Source organism: Berghia stephanieae, chromosome 8 (assembly GCF_034508935.2).
Source record: "Berghia stephanieae isolate SIO BIC M18660-M18661 chromosome 8, UCSD_Bste_1.3, whole genome shotgun sequence".
Lineage (NCBI taxonomy): Eukaryota > Metazoa > Mollusca > Gastropoda > Nudibranchia > Aeolidiidae > Berghia > Berghia stephanieae.
In genome coordinates, this window is record NC_088367.1 from 54,955,873 (window position 1) to 54,968,372 (window position 12,500).

The 12,500-nt window shown below is 36.9% G+C and overlaps 1 protein-coding gene across 1 annotated transcript in view; it reads left to right on the forward strand.

Moving 5' to 3' along the window:
• The window catches only part of LOC144978894 (uncharacterized), a gene marked incomplete in the record, with an annotated part of 106,328 nt that overhangs the window by 10,031 nt on the left and 83,797 nt on the right, over positions 1-12,500 (forward strand). Inside the window, 2 exon segments of the mRNA XM_078925488.1 lie at positions 1,206-1,334; positions 3,830-3,913. Of these exon segments, the coding sequence (XP_078781614.1) occupies positions 1,206-1,334; positions 3,830-3,913 (213 nt within the window).

The following is a 12,500-nucleotide window of genomic DNA, read 5'->3' on the forward strand; positions in this document are numbered from 1 at the left end:
TCATCATCATCAACATATTAATAATGATATTGAGCACCGTTTCAAGACGACCCGTCACTGATCCATCAATACCATGAACGATAACCCGTGTTTCATTGAAAGCCCAAGATATTTCAAAATAATATCTTGATTGTTCCCCTTTTCACTCAACCATTGTTTATGCGTTACAATTTCATGTTGAGTATTTCACTGCAGCGACACTTACTTTTTAAAAAAAATGGAATCTAACAATCTACAGCTTTGTTACCCATTGTCCTTGAGTTTCTTATCTAAATGGATAAACGCCGGCTATGTGGTCTTGTGATATGACACTTGCTTTCGGATCGGAAGGTCCTGGGTGTTGCTTGGCGCATAGTTGAGTCCTTGGAAAAGACTCTTTACTCACATTCTCTCACCGTACTCAGGTGTAAAATGAGTACCTGGCCGTTAACAGCGTTGTCTCTGTCGGAAAAAAAATTGTATTATCGTCTAACTGGCGTCATGTCTCGTACGGTATGTTATGTGTTGCTGTTGGTCAGGGACTCCTTGTTGAGTGCTTTGAGCACGTGTAGTGGATATTGCGTTAGCGTTATATAAAAGCTCAACTTAGAAAAAAAAATAGAACTTCTGTTTTATTTCAATTCTTCTAGTTTCTACATGAGCTGAGTTTTACGTTTCCTCTTACTCTTAGCAATAATATTGTCATCAATACACAGAATTGACCTGAGTAGTAAAATGCCAGAAGACAATAGAGAATAAACATTTTGCGGCGGCGATGGGGGTCGAACCCGCGACCTTACTGCTACGACAACTCCTCCTGGTCGGAGAGAGCGTGGCTCTACTGCTCCTATCCAATACTCCAGTCGAGCCACGCACTCCCGGCCAGGCGGAGTTGTCTTAGCAGTAAGGTCGCGGGTTCGACCCCCATCGCCGCCGCAAAATGTTTATTCTCTATTGTCTTCTAACACTTTCCTTCTCACTTCATTTCTTGTTGTTATCAACATAAGTGCCTACTCCACCTACTTTTCTGAATTTAATATCATCAATACAGCATTGGCATCACTCTGAAAGCAGAAGATCAATAATTATCAGTATGAACCCAGTCCTCCGGAATAATCACTTCCAATGAGATTGGAACCAGATTTTTTTTTTCACATCACACTCCTCCCCCCCCCCCCTTCTATTATTGATTCAAACTGTTTATTGTTTGATGATGTCATCTCCAGGAAAGAACCAGAACTACAAGAACCACTTTCACCAATATGCCGAGTGGGAAAAGAACTACGCCTATGACTTGAGAGGCAGCACCAGCGACTCCGACTCGGACTCCGACGACGATGACGACAAAAACGAAGGTAAAAATAGAATCAATTAATTGTCACGTGGGTTATCACGTGGACACGTGGTACTATGTCGCTGAAAAATGTTCCATCTTTGTTTTGACTTGCTTATTAATGAATTTAATGGCATTTTAAGGTCATACGATTGTAATTGCTGTATCGTTTTTTTTTAGAAATCAGCTTTTCAACCATTTTATACGAGCTACTAACTTGCTGGTTGGTTAAGGGATTGTTTTTTTTTTTTTTAATTTAATATATTTTAAAAAAAATATTGTAATTCTATAAAACTGCTGATTTTCTCTGCTTTCTCTTGACTGTATTAAAGCATTTTTGTAAAGCGCCTTGACCCCTCGTTTAGTGGATATTGCTCTATTTAAATGCGCAAGTTAAAAAACAAACAATTTGCAGGTCTGATAACCTAAATACATTTTGCCTCATTTTTGTTATGGAAATACACCCCCCCCCCCTTGTCTTCCATGACCCCCCCCCCCCCCTTCCCCCACACACAAGTAAACAGCAAAATATTGTCCATTACAACAATGTCAAATCAAACCCATGATGGCGTTCGGTTCTCAGACCTGCATATATGTGCACGTTGACTTCGTCCGGCCCGTCATAATAAATACTAGTTTGACACTGTGGGTCACAGAATATTGGAAGCAAATTAAATATGTTAATATCATTTTTATTTAAAATGTTACAAAAGCCGGTAGAGTTTGCTAGTAATCCAGGCTAGTTCCACCCTTCTCTTTATTAGCAAGTTAACGAGTCCGTTACCCGAACCGAAACGATCGACCGATGACTAGGAAGGAAACCAGAATCTGTCCTCAGACGTCGCCACACATCGCCCCGGTGCGTCACAGAGATATTGACAATTTTAGTGAAGAGGTCATAGGTCATTTTTATGGAAAATGAGTTTTCATCAAAAATCGTTAAATCAAACATTTTTCTTCATATTGATGAAATATTTTAATTGAATTCTAGCACCCCTAAATATTTTTTTTATTTTTTTTTTTAAATGAAACTAATTGTTATATTAAATTCCAGCTCTTGTCAACTTTGGACGCGATTTTCTCAAAATTAGGGTTTCACATCCTAGCCCATGTATATGACCATAACTTCATGAAAAATAACCTGATTTGCTTCAAATAAAGATTAAAATTCTCAGGAGATATTGGGATTTCAAAAAAATGCCAAAAAAAAAAAAAACAAAAAAAAAAAAAAAACAAAACAAAAAACAAAAAAACAAAAAACAAACAAAAACAAAACAAACAAACAAACAAACGCAAAAACAACAATTTTCACCATGTGACTGATTATGTCGGGACGCATTCAAGGTTTTCTTCCTCGTCGTTGGTCGATCGTTTAGCTTCGGGGAACTTATTCGTTAACGTTCTATTGTCTTCATGTTGTCGTAGAATCTTGCCACTCTTTCAAAAACACCCATGAGTAGATGGGTATTTATTTTATTTTCCATTATCTGATGGTATGTGGTATCATCTGTCTTAGTTACTTATTTCCTATGCTTATGGCTTCAATTGCATTTCCTTTCTATTTGTATATTTTAATCTGATAGGAAAGATTTTGGTATTAACTTTATTTTAAATTTTAAAAAAATTGAATCAATTTTCTAAATTGTCAATTTATTGCCCATCCTGCTCTCCAAAGAAATTTAGAATAAGACATTTTCTCTTCATTTTTAAATTGGATTAAATGTTGATCTCACCGTTGATGTAGATACATAGATAAATAAATAAGTACATAAATAAAGATATAACTAAATAAATAAAATGATATATGTGTAAATGAAGAGCTAAATAAATAAATGAGTAGTTGAATAGTTAGATAATAATAAAAAATAAAAAAATAAATATCCATAAGCATATAAATAAATAAATAAATAAATAAATAAATAAATAAACGAGCAGATCAATGACAAATAAATGAATGAATGAAAAAAAAGAATAAATACATAACTATTCAACTAAATAAATAAGTGAATAAATAAATAAATAAATAAATAAATAAATAAATAAATAAATGAATTGAAAACTAACAACTACCCAAGAAACAACAACTATACTAGATTTGCATCAGATACTTCCCCGTCCACAACCACGAAAACATCAGGAGAAATAACAGCAACAACAGCAACAATAACAACAACAACTACAGAAAACAGCATTGACAAGCAACCTTACCATGTACACAACCACCATTACTACCTGTTACATTGCCAAAACAACAACACTAAAACAACACCACTAACCCATAACTACGAAAAATACAAATTTGTGCTACCAACCATTACGACTACCAATAACAATAAACGCCACAACATTAAAAACAACAACAACAACAATAACAACAACAACAATAACAATAACAACAACAACACAAATGAGAACAAAAACCCCCCCCCCCCCCGCCTTGACCAGTAGTTCTTCCTATATTTTGCTATGTATGTATGTATGTCCACCACCTATTTTCTTCAGTTATTTCCTCCTCAGACGTGGACACTTCCAATGACCATATCGTAGCGGCCAGGGCAAGAAGCTGTATCGGTTTTAGATCAGAGGACTGTGAAATTAATGGTGCCCTCTTTCTCCTTTGTTTATAATCATAATCCATGCGTGACCCCCTTCAAACATCCCATCCCCATTCCCCCTTCTCCCTCTTTGTTCCACATCACGGGAATCCTACTCGTCAACCTCCACACCAGTCCAAAAGGGCAGGGTGCTACCGTGACCATCGTTAACTTATAGCCTGACACTAGTACCGTGGCCTTCGTATAGATAGAATGCGCTTGGCCAAGGAGTTCACAACATTGCCATCCGGAAGTATAACGGACCAACACACAAACTCTGTGTAACCATGAACTTTTATAGTCTGGTTAATACAGTTTAGTGAGAACAACTCACAAACGCGGATGGCAAAAACAATAACAAAGGCCCGAGTGACGTCATCTGCATACTATCTATAGTTATGGCCTGATACTGACCAAAAAATGACGTCAAAATGCCAGTCTTTTGCCACAAAAGAAAACAAATCATGAGTTGTATTCAATAGTTCAACCAATGAAATGACTTGTTTCCATGAGCTCTACTAACGACAACTCACGAGGCGGTGCAAAAACCAAATAATGACGTCAAACTGCCAGTCCTTTTGGATTTCAGTATCAGGCTATAACATAACGATGGCTACGCTAGAACCCACTAGGACTTATAGTTTGACATCATTTTCTAGGTTTATGCAACGTCTAGTGAGTTGTCGTTAGTAGAGCTCAAGGAAACAAATGATTCCATTGTTTGAACTATTGAATACAACTCACGATTTGTTTTCTTATGTGGCCAAAGACTTGTCTTTTGACGTAATTTTTGGTCAGTGTCAGGCTATGAGTTAACAATGGCTACGGTGCTACACTGCGCGGCGACAGGCCTAGAGGGTGGGTGTATCACAATGCAGGACTATTCTCTTGGGCTATATTTTTTTTTCTTCGAGTGGGTTTATAAGCATACAATGACGTGTAGTTTTAAGATGTGCCGCCTTCTGTTGCTGGTGCGTCTATAAAGAAAAATTGATTGTTGCCAAAAGAAGAACATATTAATTTGTGAAATTGACAATAGATTAAAATATTATTTAGTAAATTGTACTTGTTTAGAAAGGATGGAAAGGGGTAGGAGAGGTCGATTCCATTAAATGTGTTAAAGTTAGGAGGAGGAGGAGGAGGAGGAGGAGGAGGAGGAGGAGGAGGAGGAGGAGCAGGAAGAGGAGGAGGAGGAGGAGGAGGAGGAGGAGGAGAGAGAGAAGAAGAAGAAGAAGAAGAAGAAGAAGAAGAAGAAGAGAAGAAGAAGAAGAAGAAGGAAGAAAAGAAGAAGAAGAAGAGAGAAGAAAAGAAAGAGAAGAAAAGAAGAAGAAGAAGAAGAAGAAGAAGAAGAAGAAGAGAAGAAGAAGAAGAAGAAGAAGAAGAAGAGAAGAAGAAGAAGAGAAGAAGAAGAAGAAGAAGAAGAAAAGAAAGAAGAGAAGAAGAAGAAGAAGAAGAAGAAGAAGAAGAAGAAGAAGAAGAAGAAGAGAGAAGAAGAAGAAGAAGAAGAAGAAGAAGAAGAAGAAGAAGAAGAAAAGAAGAAGAAGAAGAAAGAAGAAGAAGAAGAAGAAGAAGAAGAGAAGAAGAAGAGAAGAAGAAGAAGAAGAAGAAGAAGAAGAAGAAGAAGAAGAAGAAGAAGAAGAAGAAGAAGAAGAAGAAGAAGAAGAAGAAGAAGAAGAAGAAGAAAAGAAGAAGAAAGAAGAAGAAGAAGAAGAAAGAAGAAGAGAAGAAGAAAGAAGAAGAAGAAGAAGAAGAAAGAAGAAGAAGAAGAAGAAGAAGAAGAAGAAGAAGAAGAAGAGAAGAAGAAGAAGAAGAAGAAGAGAAGAAGAAAGAAGAAGAAGAAGAAGAAGAGAAGAAGAAAGAAGAAGAAGAAGAAGAGAAGGAAGAAGAAGAAAGAAGAAGAAGAAGAAGAAGAAGAGAGAAGAGAAGAAGAGAAGAAGAAGAAGAAGAGAAGAAGAAGAAGAAGAAGAAGAAAGAAGAGAAGGAAGAAGAGAAAGAAGAAGAGAAGAAGAAGAGAAGAAAGAAGAAGAAGAAGAAGAAAGAAGAAAAGAAGAAGAAGAAGAAGAAGAAGAAGAAGAAGAAGAAGAAGAAGAAGAAAGAAGAAGAAGAAGAAGAGAAAGAAGAAGAAGAAGAAGAAGAAGAGAAGAAGAAGAAGAAAGAAGAGAAGAAGAAGAAGAAGAAGAGAGAAGAAGAAGAAGAAGAAGAAGAAGAAGAGAAGAAGAAGAAGAAGAAGAAGAAGAAGAAGAAGAGAAGAAGAAGAAGAAGAAGAAGAAGAAGAAGAGAAGAAGAAGAAGAAGAAGAAAGAAGAAGAAGAAGAAGAGAAGAAGAAGAAAGAAGAAGAAGAAGAAGAAGAAGAAGAAGAAGAAGAAGAAGAAGAAGAAGAAGAAGAAGAAAGGAAGAAGAAGAAAAGAAGAAGAAGAAGAAGAAGAAGAAGAAGAAGAAGAAAGAAGAAGAAGAAGAAGAAGAAGAAGAAGAAGAAGAAAGAAGAAGAAGAAGAAGAAGAAGAAGAAGAAGAAGAAGAAGAAGAAGAAGAAGAAGAAGAAGAAGAAGAAGAAGAAGAAAGAGAAGAAGAAGAAGAAGAAGAAGAAAGAAGAAGAAAGAGAAGAAGAAGAAGAAAAGAAGAAGAAGAAAGAAGAAGAAGAAAGAAGAAAGAAAGAAGAAGAAGAAGAAGAAGAAGAAGAAGAAGAAGAAGAAGAAGAAGAAGAAGAAGAAAGAAGAAGAAGAAGAGAGAAGAAGAAGAAGAAGAAGAAGAAGAAGAAGAAGAAGAAGAAGAAGAAGAAGAAGAAGAAGAAGAAGAAGAAGAAGAAGAAGAAGAAGACAATAGCGAGAGTAACAAACATGGGGTGGATGGGACGGTAAAGGAGGGTCGTGTATTTCTACTTGATTGGAAAACGGTAGGGGCTGCCTGAAACCTGTGATCGTGAAAATACTAACGAAAGAGTGAAAACGGAGAGGCTTCGTATAAGGACGATATCGTTCCTATAGGAAGCCTGTCCATTTTCACTCTTTCGTCATTAATACTTGATTGGATTGGACTGGTGTAGAGACTCGAGTGATTGATTAGGGTTCCAATCCCATATATTATCCAAGTCACGTGATTCCGTGCTACAGTCCTTATCCCCCTGTGTGCGACCCAATAAAACATCATTTTATTATTACAGTCATAATCTAGCATTCACTGACCTCTTGACCCTCAACCTAATGTGTCCCTCTAATTTGCCATTTTGCATGTCTGTATGTGTGTATGTGTGTCCATCTGACTCATATAGTCAAAAAACTGTTTAAAAAAAATTCATTTAGGCATTATAACTCATTTTTCTCATAGATAAAACATATCTACATAATTCTTAAAATTCTAAATATTACGCATGAGGATAAATAAGGGGAATTTTGTATTTATTTAACCCCAAAAATTACAAAATTCCCCTCATTTATCCTCATGCATACTTTTTCTTTATGGTCTCCTACAAGAAAAGACCTAGCTTGTTCAGACGTTATCTTTAGTGCAATGCCGCAAAGTGGGCAATAGAGGAGTTAATTTTTTTTTTTTTTCATGATCAAGGAATAAAAATGAGATGTCGATATTGGGTCTCGAACTCATGACCTCCGAGATGTAAGTGTAATGCCTTCTCCACATAGCCATCTCACCCCCCCCCCCCCCATCTTTGCCTCCAACTTAAAAGAATAGGCTATGAGTTTACTAAAGGATGTCGTACCTGCCTGCCAGAGTTATTTGACTTCCCCATCCGATGCTGCTCTGTATCCGACCTTATGTGCGTTGTTCCCGTGTAATTCCACGCTACGTTATATCTATATATATCTATATATAAACATTTGAACAGTCCTATTGATTATCAATATCGTTTTAAATAGTTTGTCTTGCTGTGCTAAAGCTCCTTTTAGTACACGCCAAGCAGCCAAATCAGTTAGCTCCAGGATTTGTGAGTATTTTGTTGTTGTTGTTATTGTTGACAAAGTTACGAGTTTGACCGTAGCCTTCGTCAACTTTAGGCCTGATACTGACCAAAAGATTACGTCACAAATGGAGACGATGATCACCAAATGAAAGTAAAAAGTGAGTTGTTAGAAACGCTTAAGGAAATAAATGATTCTATTGGTTGAGCTATTGATTATTACTCACAATTATCTTCCTCCCCCCTCCCCGGGGGTCCTAATAGCTCAGTTGGTAGAGCACTCGCTTCACAAGAAAATGGACCAAGATCGATCCCGGGTGCAGTCGAGATGTTTTTTTCTGAACCCCCTGTTCGCCCAGCAGTGATTGGGTAGATGAGTCTCTTAGGTCTGGCGGAAAATACTTTGCGATAGACCAGCGTCCTATACAAAGGGTATCAAACAATTGCTATTGTCCGTTTCACGCGATAGAAACAGGGATAAACTCCGGCTCTATGGGCCTAATGGGTCGGAAGGACTACTTTTTTCCCCTCACGACCTCCTCTCTCTCCCCGTGATCTTCGTCTTCTTTTATAACGATTATTTGTTTGGTTAGTATCAGGCTTTTAGTTAACGAAGGTTACGGTTTGACCGTAGCTATCGTTGTCTTATAGCCTGACACTGACCAAAAAAATGACGTCAAAATGCCAGTCTTTGGCCACAAAAGAAAACAAATCGTGAGTTGTATTCAATAGTTCAACCAATGGGACCACTTGTTTCCATGAGCTCTACTAACGACAACTCACTAGGCGGTGCAAAAAAACAAATAATGACGTCAAAATGCCAGTCTTTTTGGGTTTCAGTGTCAGGCTATAACTTTACGATTGCTACGGTTTGACACCGTGATAAAGAAAACGACTGAGACTCATTTTAGAATCTCAGACGCATTTTTTCCAATCGTATTAAAATTGTCAGTGATGGTCACGATCTGTGGGGCTGCTGATCGCTTCGGGTGATAGGCATGTACTTAAGGTGGCTCTGGTGGTCTCTGCTCGTCTTCATCCAGTCAGATGGATATCATTGTCATATTAGAACAATAACATTTCCTTACCCACGCATAGCTGTTCTAAAATTGACACTAAGCTGCTAGAAGTTGTGGACTGTAAAAAGTAACAATCAAAAATTGAATATAACAACTTAAAAAAATAGAACAAAATAACAAACACGGAACTTTCGGGACTCAAAACCCTTCTTCAGCTAACAACAAACAAAAAACAACGAGAACGTTAATATATTACTTAAAAAAACAGATCGACGACAGATCGATGTATTCATGTTTTTTGTTTATTTTTGTTGTTGGCTGAAGAAGGGTTTTGAGTCCGAAACGTTTCGTGTTTGATATGTTTGTTGTTATTATTATTTTTTTTTTTTGGTAGCTGTTATATACATTTTTGATTGTATTACTTTTTATAGCTGTTTTTTTTACGATAGATTCCAATAATGCTACACTTATCTCTAGCTTAACCTGCCTCCTTCGTGAAAATAGTGTTATCAAGTAGCTTGTAGTCATAGACATAATATAATATAATATAATATAATATAATATAATATAATAATACAATGTTTAAATCTGTGCTTGGTAGTTTGGAGTTTACGTGGATGTTGCACTTGCCGGTGGAACTTTAAGATGTTGTCTTTATGGAAACGTTCCTTTCACCAGTTAAATGCCGTACTCTGGGAAAAAAAGCCCAACTCGTATTTAAAAATTAGGCCAGAAAACTCGTCCTTCAAATATCGATCGATGTAAACGACCATCATCTTGTCAAAAAAAAAACTCTCAAACCTGGGACTTTAATGAAGGCTTCGCGGAGGTTTCAGGTTTGAGGGTTTTTGCCAAGATGAGAGTCATTTAAATTGATCGATATTTAAAGGACAAGGTATTTGGTCACATGTTTTAAAACGCGTGCCCTTCCAGTATAGGAAAGTTCACTGGTTTAGGAGAGGGTCCATAACTGTTGGCTTTGGGCTCTTTTGAACAAGGCTCGTTTGAATAATTTCATTATTCCGTAAATATAAACAAATACATGAATAGTTAATAATAATAAGATGAAATACTGTAATCTTTCTTGGGTAATGCATAAAAAATTAAAATAGATAAAGGATAAAGCGTCGCGTGTCGATTCTCTATTCATCCCATATGTTCCACCGACATGTGTGTTTGTGTGTGTGTAGCATATAGATGTAGATGTGTAGTTTAGTTGTATTATTAACCCTTTGACATTCAGCCTCAAACCTGAGATCCGTCCATCATTCAGCTATTTATAACTGCAGACTTGACCGTTTTCACGTTGAACACTGTAGCAGCGATGCGACTCGGGTTTCATCGAAATTCAAGTCGCATTGTTGTTACTGCTTTCTTGATGAAAACGGTAAGATGTGATTTTAACATACCGTGAATGGATGGGGGTAACTAAGGCCGGTTGGGGTGGCTAAGACCATCCCCAAATGTGCCACCCCCCCCCCTTTCCAAAATTGAAAATTATTCAACAAATATGGTAAAATGTACATCATTTGATAGGTGCCATTCTCCCCCACACTGTAGAAAAGTAATATCAGACATATTATTTCAATGTCAAGACATGTCATATACAAACCAAAGCTAGAGGTGCCTACATGAGCCAGTAAACTGGAGAGAAAAATAAAGTGAGTAGATGTGATTCATATATAAGGGAACAACACAAAACAAACAACGTTTCGGCTCTTGGCCTTCGTCAGGAGACAAAAAACAACAAACACAAATATGTAAATTTACAAAATATAATCTATATATATATGAGTCACATCTATCACTTTATTTTTCTCTCCATAAAACCACTTTTAAAAAACATATTTATACATAAGTTAAATCGACATCGAAATAACCTGTCCGATGTTATTTTTCAGAAGTGCGGACAATGGTGGACTCCATCAAGTCAAATGATGTACAATTTTCCATATTTGTTTAATAAGTTTGAATCGGGGGAGGGGGGGGGGGCATTTGGGGGCTGGTCTTAATAATCACCCCTACAGACCTCAGCCACTCCATGTTTTGTGTATTGAAATCTGAAATGAGAAATCTCCTGAAAAGGCGAGGACTAATTTTGGTTTGATCTGGCGTAACCAATGTTTTGTTTGTTTTGAAATTAGTCGAATCCTTCAGTTATGTTTATAATCAACTGTAGAAACTTTTAAAAGTTTGTTTATTTTAAAACTATTTTTTAAAATGAGATAATTATGCAGTCGTAAGCTATTTAAAATTCTTGTTTAGCCGGTTAAATGCCGTACTCTGGAAAAGCAAGTGATTAAACATTTGGCCAGAAAACTCGTCCTTCAAATATCGATCGATTTAAATGACTCTCATTTTGACAAAAAAACTCTCAAATCTGGGACTTCATAGAAGACCTTGTGTGATCCCAGGTTTGAGAGTTTTTTTTTTCCAATGTGAGTGTTATTTAAATCGATCGATATTGGAAGAAAGCTTTTTCTGGCCAAGTTTTTAGATATGAGTTTTTCCAGAGTTAAAGCGTTAGGGGGATGCAACTGTCACTGATTATGTCCCTTGTTTGTGTCCATTGCAATAATCGCATTATATTCTGAATGAACTTATGTAGTTTTCACTCAATCAGGGGACTGAAGTAGGTAGAAACGCATTTATTCAATAAAGTTATACGATCACGAATCAGAGTTACCCATCACGTCACCTGCCGTTTTGATAGTTTGCGCTTGGAAGAAGCTTTCAACATTGCCACCCAGAAGTATAACGGACCAATACACAAAATCATGTTATGTAAACTTGAACGTTTACAGTCTGGTTAATACAGTTTTGTGAGAATTACTCATAAACACGGATGGCAAAAAAGCAATAACAGAGACCCGAGTGACGTCAGCTTCATACAATCTATACGAAAAAGTTAGAATTAGAATTGGAGTTCTCCGACCTCAGAGACTCCATGTTCTGTCGCTGTCTGGTCATGGTAAGGTCGCCGTGGCGTGAGTCGTGGCCATCGTTAACTCATAGCCTGACACTGACCAAAAATGACGTATAAAGACAAGTCTTTGGCCACAAAAGAAATCAAATCGTGAGTTGTATTCAATAGTTCAACCAATGGGAGGGCTTGTTTCCTTGAGCTCTACTAACGACAACTCACTAGACGCTGCACAAACCTAAAACATGACGTCAAACTATAAGTCATAGAGGGTTCTAGTGTCAGGCTATAAGTTAACGATGGCTACGGCCTGACACTGTCCAAAAATGACGTCAAACTATAAGTCCTAGAGGGTTTAAGTGTCAGGCTATAAGTTAACGATGGCTTCGCGTGAGTCCACATGTAGCCTTCGTCAACCCAATACCTGATTTCAGACCTGCCAACTTGAAAATATAAAAATTCGTTTTTTTTTGTTGGGAGAAAAAAAAATTGTAGTCGCTATACTATTCTCTAAAAATCAACACTTTACCCTCATAAGGATTAAATAACACTTCAAAATTTTCAAAATTATGTAGTTTGACATCAACTTTAATTTTCAATAAGTTTTCATGACTTAGAGATGCTCACGAAGCTCTGAAATTGGAACGGAAATGCCGTAATTCTACGAGTTTTTCGTAATACTAGGAAGGTCTGTGACACTAACAAAAAAAAAATGTCATAAAACAAGGCGAAGATCATGGG